Below are 14,332 nucleotides of genomic sequence, written 5' to 3' on the forward strand. Positions count from 1 at the left end.
AATGTAGCCAAACAAGTTGCTGTAGGAGAACTTATGGTACACAAGAGAAAATCTAAAATGTTTTACTCAGCTTTAAAACAAGAGACTGCAGATTTTGAAAGTAAGATCAATGAAAATATGTTGGCTATTTCAGTTGACTCTATACAAAATGTGTGTTTGCCTAAGATCCCTGTCCAGCATCTATTTATCTACGGCAGCTTAATGTTAATATTTTCTGTATTCACAACATAAAAACTAATAAGGTTGTGATATATGTTTACCGTGAAGGGCAAGCAAAAAAAAGGCCCTGACGAAGTTTGTTCCTTCCTAAATCAGCATATAAATACTACGGTTGACCTCCATTGCACTGAATTGCAGTTGTATGCTGACAAATGTCCAGGTCAGAACAAGAATCACTATGTTTCAAAGTTTCTGATGGCTTTAACAAATTCCAAAACATTGAACAATTTTCTCCAGTTAGAGGTCATAGTTATCTGCCTTGTAATAGAGATTTCTGTATCAATGACAACAATGACTTTTAGGACTAAAAGCACCATTTAGTGTAAAAACCATGCATAAACATAGGAATGAGAAAGTTTCCTTTGAAATAAGCTGTTTCTATCAATTTAAATTTGATCGAGAATAACCTATGCAAAACGCTGCACAACTTTCATGATGTGATACAAAATACATTTTTGATGTCTAAAACACCAAAAAATCAATTACAGCTTCCTGAAATCTATTTGTATAAAGAAGGGGTCCCTGTGAAGGACCCTGTAAACTAGAAGACATAAAAAAATGCACAGAATATGTACCTGATGAGTGCAAGAGATATTACGCCGATATAATTTCAGCTTGTCAGCAAGTTGATGGTAATTATGGATAGAATATCAAAGTATATTGTTAATTTTTTTTTAAATGTTAACAAGCAAGTATTAAGTTTTTTTTTTTATTTTACTGTGAATAACAATAAAGAATTTTCATGTGTAATGTTTCTGTATACATTATTCCTAAGAGTAGCATGTTTCACATTAAAAGGGCCCAAGTTCATACATTTTTAGGCCTTCTTATTATTCATGTGTCCAATGAAACGTAATACAATTCATATAGTAACATTCATTTTATGATAGAAATCAATATACTTTTGTTGTGAATCAAAAATTAATATGCAATTTACATAAACCAGTTTTTCATGGTTTGCTGTAAAAATGGTTTTGTGCACTTGTGTCCTAACATGAAGCTACTCATAATAAAAAAGAACGCTGATTAACTGAACTTAATTTTGGAAAAAAACAGTTCATCTGATTTAGATATATCAAAGAGAATATATAGTGGAAAAACGGCAGTATGGTGAACTCGGCCAAGGCTGTGATTTTCAAAGAGAAAGCTACAATTTATGAAACCAGAAACAATGCTACGCGCATAAGAAACATTGATAAACTACAAAAGGAAAAATCACAAGAAATTGCTTTCAACAAGTAGCACTCATTCACCACCAATAGCAATGTCTTAATCCAACCGCTGAATTTACAGAAGATATAACAACAACACTTGCAGTCATTTATAAATATATCTTTAATTAGTGTAAATAAATGTCCAAATATTATTTTAATGACTTAATCACAAAATTTACTAGTCTAATTCCTGCTGACCTTTATGATCGGATGTAATTTCAGAATAACCTGAATCAGTGTTGTTATCACAACACTCTTCACTCTTAAGTCTCTATACCCAGAAAATGTAGTTTTTATGAGTTTATGACTGGGGATTCCTTTACCTTGAACAAAAATATACGGGTAATGGCACATTAAACAAGCCTATTTACTCTTTGTATACGGTTAGCAAGATAATTACCACAAAATAAACTGTCAACAAATCTGAACCCAAGGGCTACTAAAAAGAAAATAAACAAAATGTCTTCATCAAATAAAAGAAAAGAAAAAATCCTTGCTTAATCGTGTAATTAATCAAAATTAGAATATTACTCCAACATGTAAAACCGGTTAAGGTGTTTGGTCATAAAACATTTAGAAATCGCCGACATAGATATCAGGATTAAAAAAATAATAAATTTTAACAAAGAGTAAAGGATTCATCAGAAACCCATCAAGAAGAAATTCAAACAACAGCAATCAATACAAATCAAATAACTGAACAATATTTTATATAGACTTAATATAATTTAAATGCAACAAGCGAAATGTACTGAAAAAAAATGTTTAATGTTTTCCTGCCAAAACAATAACTCTTATAAAAAAAAATTATCATTTTCCACACTTATATGAAACCTTCTATTTATGAGGTAAGAAAATATCCATTGCACTGTGTGTATGTATGCGTGCGCACACATGTATACATGTTACAATTTCACTGGTTCCTTCAAATCCCAGTATAAATTATTTTTGCTGCATTTAGATTTTCAAGAGGCAAAAGTCTTGATAAAAGCTTAATCCTTTTACTTCTAATTAAGTAAAGTATTAAGTGCTTTACTTAAGTAAAACATTTAATGCTTTGCATCTAGTAAAAGCTGTAATAATACGCTTCGGTTATTTTATGATGTTTGAATAATACAACAGCTCCATTTAATAGTTATACTACAAGTATGACTGCTAATATATAATAATTTTTATTTTTTTTTTATTATTCTTACTGGATTTGAAAATATTTTTAGTTAATATATCAGTTAGCTCTAGAAGAGAAATATACTTTCAAAATTATTGAAGAAATGTGAGGGCAAGGTACCGCTAATCGGTACCAAATAAAATAAGCAAGGTTGTACAATAAATCAATAAGAAATTAAAATCCGTATACCTAGAAATGATGTATTAGCAAGGGCTGTAGAGTTCAGACGAATAGAGTAAATAAATTTGATGAAAATAAAGTAAGACAAAAATTGATGGTGGCATAATTTTCTTAAATGAAAGATCACTTCACAACACAGGATGATAATTATTGAATTAACCAAAATCAAATCAAATTAAAACTAAAATGTAAAAATGTAAAGTAAACAGTTGTCTAAATATTTTTAAAAATTACCATGATGTAACATTTTCAAGAATTTTACAAAATTAACCCTTTGATCGATATCAACCTTAAGTTTAACTTCACTAGATTGAAAACTGTATTCATTTATATTTAATGTCCACAAATCTTTATTCTTTTATAAAATAAATCATCTTTTATTTAGAATAACAATTATTTATAGCAAAAAAACATATTAATTAATTTTTATTACATAATCTGCAATTTACTGGAACAATATTGTGCAGTTTTAATATTCAAAACCATTATTTTTATATTAAGCAATTCAAAAAAATCATCATTAAGAACATTTCTTGGGTACCGATGTATTTAGTAGAAAGGAGGTTTGCACTTTCAATAAAAAATTTAAGCTTTTTTAATAATAAGACCAAAAAAGTCAGTTCGTTTCATTAGAAAACAGACTTTAAGGAATTAAGCCTAGGTCTTCAGTTTAACAATGAGAGTTAAACAAGACGTTCATTAATTATCTCTATCTCACTGTGACAATAAAATGTGAATTGTTTAATAATGATTAATATTATTTTTAAATTACAAACACAAAATTAAATTATAAAACTCTGTGATCTAGTGTAGTATCAAAAAACTTCACTATTGCACAATAAATTGCAGTACAAAATGCAACAGATCAAAGGGTCATTAAAAAAATATGAAGGCTGTTAATAAAAACAAAGAAAACCATACTATACTACAAGTAACAACATTAATTTTCATTTCAATATTGTGCCTTCTCTTAAATAAATGATGTTTACTACTATAAAACATTTACTTTAAATACACTACTACACAGTAACTTCTTTAATAAGTCAAACCAGCCTTATTACTGTAATCTGCACAATAAATTAAGCTCATTTTTTTTAAAATTATAGCTCAATTTATTCTAATAAAACTACTCTTAATAAATAAAATCCATATCGCTTAATACCAAACACATATCTCCACACATTTTCTAAATTCCACCTAATTACAATGAAATTAATTAAAATTTTAATCACTCTAAATCATTTCAGATGAAACAAATTGTTTTGCAGTTGTATTCCAATAAAAATAATATAAATCAATGTGTCACCAACTAAGTAATATACAGTATATGTATATATATATATAGAAACACTTGAATCTGTAGGCAGAACAAACATCAGTCAATCTATAAACATATAATAAAAAATAAATTTACAGTTATTCAAAGAAAAACAAAACAACTATTATTAAAAGTAAAAAAAAAAAAACAAAATAAATTTGAGAAATATCAACACCTGTAACTGAATATAACCAAATAAGGGGTTAATTTTAACATTTTTTTTTTCTACATGAAAAATACCATAAGACAAATTACCTTTCTACAGAAGTTCATAAATTATTTACGTTTGTAGTATGCCAAAAGCTTAGTAAGCTTGTGTAATTAAACAGAAATTAACAATAAACAAAATTAAAATAGAACTTCAGAGGGAAAGTAATAAACCTGCAACACCAAACTACATAATACTTTTTAGAATAACAGTAAAACCATGGTTTGTTTATTCGTGGTTACCATTAACTACAGTCAGACCAGTATCTTGGTTTTTTTTATGAACTTTACTAAAAACTCTCCTTACAGTTTTACATTCTGCACTATAGAAGTCTGGCAGGCACACCATCCTCCATGTCATCACTACAACCATGAAATAAACTAATATGGCCACTGCAGCTACAGATTATGCTCAGTCCTACACGGTTTCTTACACAATGTACATAATTCATTATCTGTTAAAATATAGTGTGATTTTCTAACCTATTATGTGTTTACACATTAAGGTTTACCTTATTGCACACAATCTGGTGCTTTCATTTTGAATAATAAGTTATATATATATATATATACAAATAAATGATAATTTTTTTTTTCATCTTTTATGACAACATAGCATTACTTTAGCCAATTTATTACCCAAGTCTCAAAGTCTTCAAAGGGACTGGTCGAGCCTTGCAATCCTCCCAGTACTTTTTTAATATGTTTCAATCACCATGCCCTTTCTGGTGTTAAAAATATCCATAAGAGTTTTTTCTTGTAAATGTGAAGCAAGTGTTTTTGTCCTTGATTTTTTTGTTTGATTTTATCTTGTCTGTGATGTCTTCTAGTGTAAGGCCAATTTCCAATTTTTATATTTTAATTTTTACATTTAATATGTAATTTTATACAAAGTATCTTACAAAAAAATATCAACAACTGAAAATGCAGGTTACTGCAAAAGTACTTTTGTAGAAATCATATGAAAAAATAAAGTGACTGTCATTTTATTTTATTATACTTTCTGTACTTTGGTGGATCACGTTGAATCATACACACACACACACACACACACACACACACACACACACACACACACACACACACACACACACACACACACACACACACACACACACACACACACACACACACACACACACACACACACACACACACACACACACACACACACACACACACACACACACACACTATATATATATATATATATATATATATATATATATATATAATTTTTTTAAATCAATTCTTTTAATAACCATACTCCTGTTTACCAATACAAATTAATTTATATTTAATCAATTATTCTGTACTTGGGTTGATCTATTAAACATAAATTAATATTATATTAAAAATATATGGTAAATTAATATGGTAAGATTAATTTACCTAATTGCTGTGTTTTGGTTAATATATATATATTTATATATAAAACGTAAAATATAAAAGAAAAGGTAGGATTTTTTACAAAAATTAATCTTTTCACTTACTGCTTTATTATTTTTGCTTTTACTCTATATTTCATGCTAAGTTCATTGCTTTCTCAGCACAATAAGTGGAAACTTAGATTAAAAATAAACAAACATAAAAAAAATTAAAAATAAAGAGGTAGGTTTGCAATCTCAGTCTCTGTGTAGCATTGCTTATAAATTTAATTAAAACCACTGTATTTGTAATAAACAAAATCCAACAAATCCCAATTTGTATTAACACAAAATCCAAGCACAATGTCACTACAATGAAGGCCTAGTAAATATTACACTCTGTCTGATTTCATTATTGCCGACTGAAAAAAATAATTTCCCTTACATTTACTTGCATCAGTACTTTCTGGATATCCCTTCCGTACACAATAAAACAAACTGACATATAGTTTCCTTTTTTAGATCTAATTCTAAAAATATTAGAATTTAGTTCAGATCCAAGATCTAAGTTCTTGAAATTCTCTAAGTTCTAGAATTCAAGATCTACGTTCACTGTTAATAAAAAACAATGCGGTAAGTTTTATTAATCACACGAAAGGAAATGAATAATCATATACCATAAAGATTCTTTAAAACTCTGATGTCAAAATAAAAATTACATATTTTTTTCTTACCGATTAAAATGCAGGTCGTTGAATATGCATCAAGTAAGGTAAATGTATAATTAAAATCCAGTAGCTCCCAAAGTGTGACGTATTTGCTCAAAAGACAACCAAAATGTTAATGACCAAGGTGCCATACGGATCCAGACTGGTAGGAAACCCTTGTAAAGCGCTAGAAAACCCTCATTCTCCACAGTCTTAATTAAGCAGTCTAATGATGATTTATACAGCACTCCTCTGTGAATCATAACGAATCAGTAAAAAGTTTTTTAAAAAATGTTAATGTAAAGTTTAATCTTTTAATTTTTTTAAATTAAAAACTTAATACTTTTTCGACCTCAATCATTATATTATAAATTACAATTAGAAAAAAAATCTTAAGGCAAAATGAATATTTCTGTGTAAATTAGTAAATAAGCAGGTTTTAATGTATATTAACGTTAAAACCACTAATTACCATTCTTCTAAGTGTATTTAATAGGTTATTAAATTTATTGAAAATATTAAAAAGTCTACTTTTTATAGAGAAAGAAAATAGTGGATTGAAATCAATCCACTTTTTAACAAATAACTTAAAAAATCATGAAATATGTCTAACCAACAAAAGAATCGCCCAAATCTAGGGCCTCATCATATATTTGTTTGGTTCTCTATAGATCAAATTAATAATTTTTTGATCGATTATAACAACAAACTAACTAAATTTATAGAATGTTTAACTTTAAATAAATAATTTGTTTCAATTTTTTATTCGATAAGAAAGTTACTGAATCTGTAAAAATAATTAATTTTTTCAAATCGATGAAGTTACTATCAGTACAAAAGGCACAAAAAGCCTTGTCTTTTCTTTTGTTAAGAAGTTACAACCTAAATTTCATGAGAATGGATTAAATGGTTTTCAGTTCGATTTTAATTAGTATAATTTAAATGATTTAAGTTCTATATTTTTTTAATTCACAAAATACAGGTCGAGCAACAGAAAACTGAATCGATAATGAAACCACTACCCACCATTATTAACGAGACTCTCACACAACTAGCGGATGTATATGTTACTACTGATTATTGCTGCCATCAGTCAGGTGGTTACGTGTCAGTGCAGTATACATTTTGTTGCAGTGCAATATGCGAGTTGTTGTTGTTGTGTAAAATTGCCTTATTCAGTCCAGAAGAGGATAGCTATAGTTGAGGTCTACATTTGTTCTGGATCGCTTGAAGAATCATATCAAGTATTCATAGAAAAATTCACACCTGTATCCCAGCGAAGAATAGCACACATGATTTAGTTAAAAAATGGCATACAATAGGTTCAATTTCAAATGCAAAACGAATCAGGCAACCTTCCTTTAGGACTCCACAGGTCATTGCTGATGCTGAAAGGAGAATTATTGCCAGTCCATAAATATCACTATGCAAGTTATCCCAACAATCTGGTATTAAATACACATCTTGTCATACAAATTTTCATGAATTAAAATTTAAACCGTACCACGTTACAACTGCGCAACAACTGAAGGAAACAAATGGAAATGACTTGATTATTTTAACTGGCTTCTCAAAAACATTGTTGGTGGACAGATAGACTCTTACCTTTTTTCCCTGCTTAGCTACCGAAAATTACTGTTCAGGTATTACTTCAGAGGATGAATGAGGATGATGTGTATGAGAGTAAATGAAGTGTACTCTTGTACAGTCTCAGTTCAGTCATTCCTGAGATGTGTGATTAATTGAAACCCAACCACCAAAAAACACTGGTATCCACAATCTAGTATTCAAAGCCGTATAAAAGTAACTGCCTTTACTAGGACTTGAACACTGGAACTCTCGACTTCCAAATCAGATGATTTGGGAAGACGCATTCACCACCAAACCAACCCGTTGGGTAGGACAGATATACCCAATATATTTGTCAGATTAGGCATGTTTATCCAGCCATGTTTGTTTGCCATTTGATTTGTTTAAGCCTCAAGGTAATGGATGACGAGAAATCATCACGAGCTATTTGAGTGTCCACTTCATGATGAGAAAATTGGTATTTGATGTGCCATTCCCAATAATCGTATAGTGGGCCTAATATTTTTTGACCGGACTGTCAAAACACAAGTTTACCTCACAATTTTCAAAGAATTTTATGCGCAATTAACTGTTAATGAAAGAGAATACAGTTTCTTCCAAAATGACGGAGCGTGTCACACACCAAACATTTCACTGAATCGCATTCATACAGCTTTCACAAATGAAGGAGCTGTCAGCAGAGGACGGTGGCCTCCATGTTCCCCAGAGCTGTATTCTTGCGATTTTTTTCCTTTGGGGCGACTTAAAAGAGAGAGTTTATGTATCTAATCTCCACAATATTGATGAACTAAAGGTGAACATTTAACAAGAAATCAACGCAATTAACAACAAAGTTTTGCATCAGATGACTCTTAATATGATCAGTCAAGCACAAGAGTGCATCGATGTGCAGGGTGGAATAAGGTAAATAAATGCAACATCTAAATTACATTTTATGTTTTTCTTATTTATCCGTATTATTCATAAAATTTCATTCTAACATAACCTATTGATTCTGCAGCAGTTACATTATGGATTTGGTTTTATGTTGCTCATATTACACTACATACGTTATATATGATAGAACATACATAGAAAATTATGATACAGTGTACTCACAAAGTAAACCGCATAAAAAATAAAATTAACAGAAGTTATAATAAAGAAAATGGACCTTAAGTATGTGGAATAAAGTATCAAAAAACTAACAAATAAATTGATTAAATTTTGATAAATAAATTCCTTCAGGAAAACTGGAATATTAGCTTTAAATAAAAACAAAAATAATTAAAATATTATTTTATTTGTTAAATTCTCCATCTCAAATACCTTTGTTACATAATCAATAAATTTAAATATACATGCTCGTTGTCATTCAGCAAATGTCAGATTGATATTCACAAATGTTTCTGACCATACACAAAATTATGTATCTTGTTACGATTGTAATCGTTCACTTAATTCTTTCCTCTAAGCGATTCAAGTCATTTAATTTTTTTTAAGTAAGCAGTGTTTTTAATATTACCCAAAAGAAAAATAATCACAAGCGGTAAAGTCTGAACTTCTTGAGAGACCGCAGTATAGGGCCTTTTCGTTCAAAGCCTGTTCAATGAACACATTAAAATATAGGAGTGAACAATTACATCAGAAATAAATCTAATCTAAACTTGAGTTCACACGGTCGAGAAAAATAATAGTCATTTGACATATGAAGATAAACAATTCCATTAATAAATAACCTTCCAACAAAGAAAAAAAGGCCTAATTACTGGAATTTTTATTAAAATACACCAAAAATTAACTTAGATGTGTTGCAATCTCAAAAATTACACGTCGTTCTTCAGATTCCTGCATTTGTAGACTGTATCTATTAAGCATCCATTAATGTGAATTGTAGCTTCATTTGTAAAAATTAAATCGTTTAAAAATGATTCATTTTCACAAATTTTGCCTACATTTCAACAGCAAATCAGAAATACTTTTCTGTATTGCTGAAATTCATTGCTGAAATCATTGCTGAAATGGTTTTATTTCTAGCAAAGAATAAATTCTGAATGCATACTAGTGCAACCTTTTAGACAAAACTTTATGAAAGATTTTTTTGGAATTTATAACTTAGGATATAACGAGCAATTGATTCATTACCATTTTTTATAAATACGATGTCTATTCTATGATACTTTCTCCTTACCTGACGGCTTTTCAAGTGATTTCTGTCTGAGAACCGATTGAACTGGCAATCTATCGTTTTTAGCTCGACGTTAAGCTAAAGATTAATGATCAGTTCAGTGTGCCACAAAACATGCTGTGCTTTTTCATGAATAGAAAATATAATAAACAAAGAAATACATCTCAGCAACTATCCAGAGATTGATGCAGTGTAAATAGTTGATAAATAAGCTATTTCTTTATGATTCTCTCTGTGACATTTACACCATACATTTTTCAGGTAGAAGTTTTCAGTGGAAAAAGAAAAATTTTCAACATTTCTCTAATGCTTGAAACCAAACCGTTCTTTTATGATGACCCTGAATTTACTCTAAATAAAACTGCAATGTCAAATAGGATACATAATTTGGAACTACTGGAACTATGGGGTTACACTTTTTAAATATCAATTAGCAATTAGCATCTTGCCTCTACCAGCACTAACATTTTATTTTATTTTGATTAAATTCTATTTAATTACATTACACAATGCTTTTAATAAGCTAGTTAAATTATTTACAATTAAAAAGAAGATGAATGTACCACCTCACACCCCAAATAAGCCACTTACACAAATTACATACATTACCAGTAGATCTATAGATGCGCATATGTAACCTTGAATCCATCTAATTTACAAAAAAATAACAATGATACAAGAAAAAATGTGATAATCTTTATAACTCGTGATCATTAGTTAAAATCTGTAAAGAGTCTGGAAGATGAAGTAGAAACTTGAGCGATGTCATGCATCAGGGTTTCAAATTATTTAACTATAGGGAAGAGCACTGGGTTTGGATAAATATGAGGGTGCTGCTGTCAGACAGAATATGATGAGCGGGAAGGTCAGTATGTGTAATCGCTGTACATAAAGTTTCAGTAGCAATGAATACATTTCTTGTGAATTAACGAGACTTTGCTGTTAATTTCCATATAAGTTTTATTGTAGATTCAATATTGAAACATCGGTTAAAGTTTTTTTAGGAGATTTAATCTTTGATCTTGTAAACTGATAAATTTCAATGGACTAAAAATGTAAATGTATTTTGGTGTTGTTCATTTGTAAATAAACAACGGGCAGTGTAAGGACTCCAGAAAATATTGAAAGAATAAGACAAGTAATAATTCAAAATCCCCTGAAGCTCAACCAGATATCATTTGAATGATGACCTTGAGGTTATTGAACTGATCAAATAGAGCAAGCATAAAATTTTACACAAAAATATACGGTTTTATCTAAACAATGTTTAAATCGTTTCAAAAAGTTCAACCGAAGGTTTTTCTTGGAGACCTGAATTTAGTCATGCCTCACAGTTATAATGAAAATCCTGAAGTTTTGAGTAATTTGATCATCAAATGAAGCTCACTTTCATTTATCAGATTACATCAATACACAAAATTAAAGGTTCTATGCTGAAGGATACAAAAGGATTGATGAAATTCATCTGTGCAGCAAAAAATTGAGTATGCAATGTGATTATTCAGTATTTGGCAACAGTGGCCTAGATTACAAAAAAAAAAAAGAAAAAAGAAATCTTTGCCAATGATGCAAACTTTCTATAGGTATACAAACATTTACATGAAAAGACCACCGTTTGGCCATTTAACAAATTGATTTATACCAAAAAATCTGATGATTAGATGATTAAAATTTAACTTTCTTAAATAAAATATATAAAAAATCTTAAGTAAAATATAGAGACTTCCAGAATATTAAATTAATCATCATTCATTCATATTTTTGTTAATTCTTGTCTTTCATTTTTCAAAATCTCTAGAAAGTTATGGTTATAAACTTGCTATATACAATTCATTTAAAACCAAAAAATTCAGTGTTAAATATTATCTCCATACCGATTCAGTATATAGAGATTATAAGTAAATTTTTTAATAATGTAGCTAATTAATTTTCATGAGCAAATTTTGCAATGCAGTTATCTAACTGATAACTGCATTATCGTGGAATGTGTGGCTCCACACACTGGAATGTGTGGAACCACACATTCCACAAAACAACATATTTTAAATGAGACTTTTTTTTTAATGAAGTTTCTATTTTTCTACAGCTGAACAAGTTTTCACTACCACTGTACTTTATATTTTACGCATATATATATATTGCTTTATATATTTAAGCATTTTTAAGAACTTATAACTTGAAAAAAAAAATCAAGTTTTATATATAAAAATTCAAATAGTTAAAATATATTCATACCTCGCTACAAAATGAAATAAAAATTAATTTTTCAGCATTAATGATTTCTGCATACTCTCAGTTATACTATTTGTTTTCAATAACAATATTAATCTATGCATTCACTTTAACAGCCCTGAAGTAAAAAATAAGTAAATTTATCAGTAAAATTATTTCAATAATTTAGATTCAACAAATACGGCACACCATGTTCTATTTTTTCTTATTGAAGTGTTGTTTATAAGCTGAACTTAAGGTAACATGTATGGAGAACATTTGGGCTTTAAGAAAACCAATACTTCTATACTCAAGAAGCAACATCACATTATCATATCATTATTCTTTTCCTTTCATCCTTCTGCCGCTGTACTCAACTATGAATTTTTAATTATTTCAAAATTGTGAAACAACAAACCAAAGAATATAACACAATATAATAAAATAAATAAAGAAGAAAATAACCAAAATATACTTTTTACTTATTTATTTAGCACAAAAAATTAATGCGCGATTACAAATTAAATGTTTTCTTGATCAATACACATTTGAAGTGAATAAAAATTCTACACCTGAACCTTTAAGATGAAAGGCAGAGACCCTAGCAATCCACCATGGAGGTCAGCATTTTACTAATTTCTAAGTAATAAAAAGATACTGACTGATCACGCTATGCATGATCCACCAAATCCCATAAATATCAACCACTCACCTCCCATCGACATCAGTCGGCTGGTTCATAATTCTGGTCTTCACAACATCGGCCGGTGTGCCCATAGTGGCTGCCACCAACCCGGCACAACCACTGTGACAAATACAACATACATAAAGTAAAATATCAAAATTCAAAAAAAGTGAAATAAATTACAGTTTCATACTAAAAAGAATTTGTAATTTATAAAGGAAACAAGGGTATCCTTTCCACGAGAAATTAAATAAAATATTATATATTAATAATTTTAGTAATTCACTGATGATTTGGGAAAGTTATACATTCATTTTAAAGTAATCACATCATGACAACTAAAAATTCACGTACAACGCTAAAAATAATCAACATAGTCACATAAATAAGAGATTAAAATCAAGCCGTCTTAGCTGGTTAGAACATTTTTACTCCCAAAAGTCATATTACTGAGTTTTTTTAGTCACGGAAATGTTAATTTCAAATTTCTGTCAAAAGACAATCGGATTGATGTAAATACTTTCAAGCTGCACAAACATTTCACAGAAATGGTAGAAGACAAATTCATTAACTAGTAAAAACAAACTGAAGTTCCTCCACTATAACAACACACTTGCATGTGGAAAACTTTGACATTCTTAAGCTTTAAATTATAAATACGAGTTTCACACATTTATACACTTTTTACATAACTGCTCAAAAAGGAGTGTAATGTATTTAGGGTGTATGTATGTAATGTCTGTTCCACCGTAACAGCTCAACAGCTGAACCGATTTTGATATATGACCCCGCATTGGAATCCTTACGTTACCTGGAGTGTCATAGGCTATATATATGTAAAAGTGGAGATTTGCTGATTGAAACATAAACTTCAATGAACGGAATTAATGAATTGTGAGCCTCTATCACCGTGTGAGCTGTGTTTGAAATGAATGATTCAAATCAATCTAATGAATAATATTAAATAAATAATAGAATTAATAAAATTAATAAATTAAACAAATTTACATTAAATAAATGAAAAAAATTTCTTCTCTTTAATAATAATGGGCCTCCTCCTGTGGGAGTGCATGTGAGGCTAGAGTAGTGAGGTGATGCAAGCACCCCGTGCAAGGCTACACCACCAACTGATAACAAATGGGGTGCCCCTGGGATGTTGTTTTAGAAGGAGAAAGGAGGTGCTCTTATAATATCCCTATAAACAATCTTATGATTTTCAAAATTCAAATGGAGTAATTGTTAATAGGTTGAAGGCAAACTTTTGCATGCATTAGGACTCTCTCAATCTATCTGTATATC

At 29.4% G+C, this 14,332-nt stretch overlaps 1 protein-coding gene across 2 annotated transcripts in view; it reads right to left on the minus strand.

Annotated features, from left to right (window-relative positions):
- Window positions 1-2,872: 2,872 nt before the first annotated feature.
- Window positions 2,873-14,332, minus strand: part of LOC142329876 (mitochondrial uncoupling protein 4-like) — a 59,794-nt gene continuing 48,334 nt past the window's right edge. For both annotated transcript variants that reach the window (XM_075374765.1, XM_075374763.1), the window contains exons 8-10: window positions 13,061-13,153; window positions 6,408-6,632; window positions 2,873-4,165 (exon numbers count right to left, since the gene is read on the minus strand). In XM_075374765.1, coding sequence (XP_075230880.1) covers window positions 6,458-6,632; window positions 13,061-13,153 — 268 coding nt within the window. In that variant the 3' untranslated portion in view covers window positions 2,873-4,165; window positions 6,408-6,457. The remainder of the gene's footprint in view (window positions 4,166-6,407; window positions 6,633-13,060; window positions 13,154-14,332) is intronic.

This window comes from Lycorma delicatula, chromosome 9, assembly GCF_047948215.1.
Source record: "Lycorma delicatula isolate Av1 chromosome 9, ASM4794821v1, whole genome shotgun sequence".
Classification (NCBI taxonomy): domain Eukaryota; kingdom Metazoa; phylum Arthropoda; class Insecta; order Hemiptera; family Fulgoridae; genus Lycorma; species Lycorma delicatula.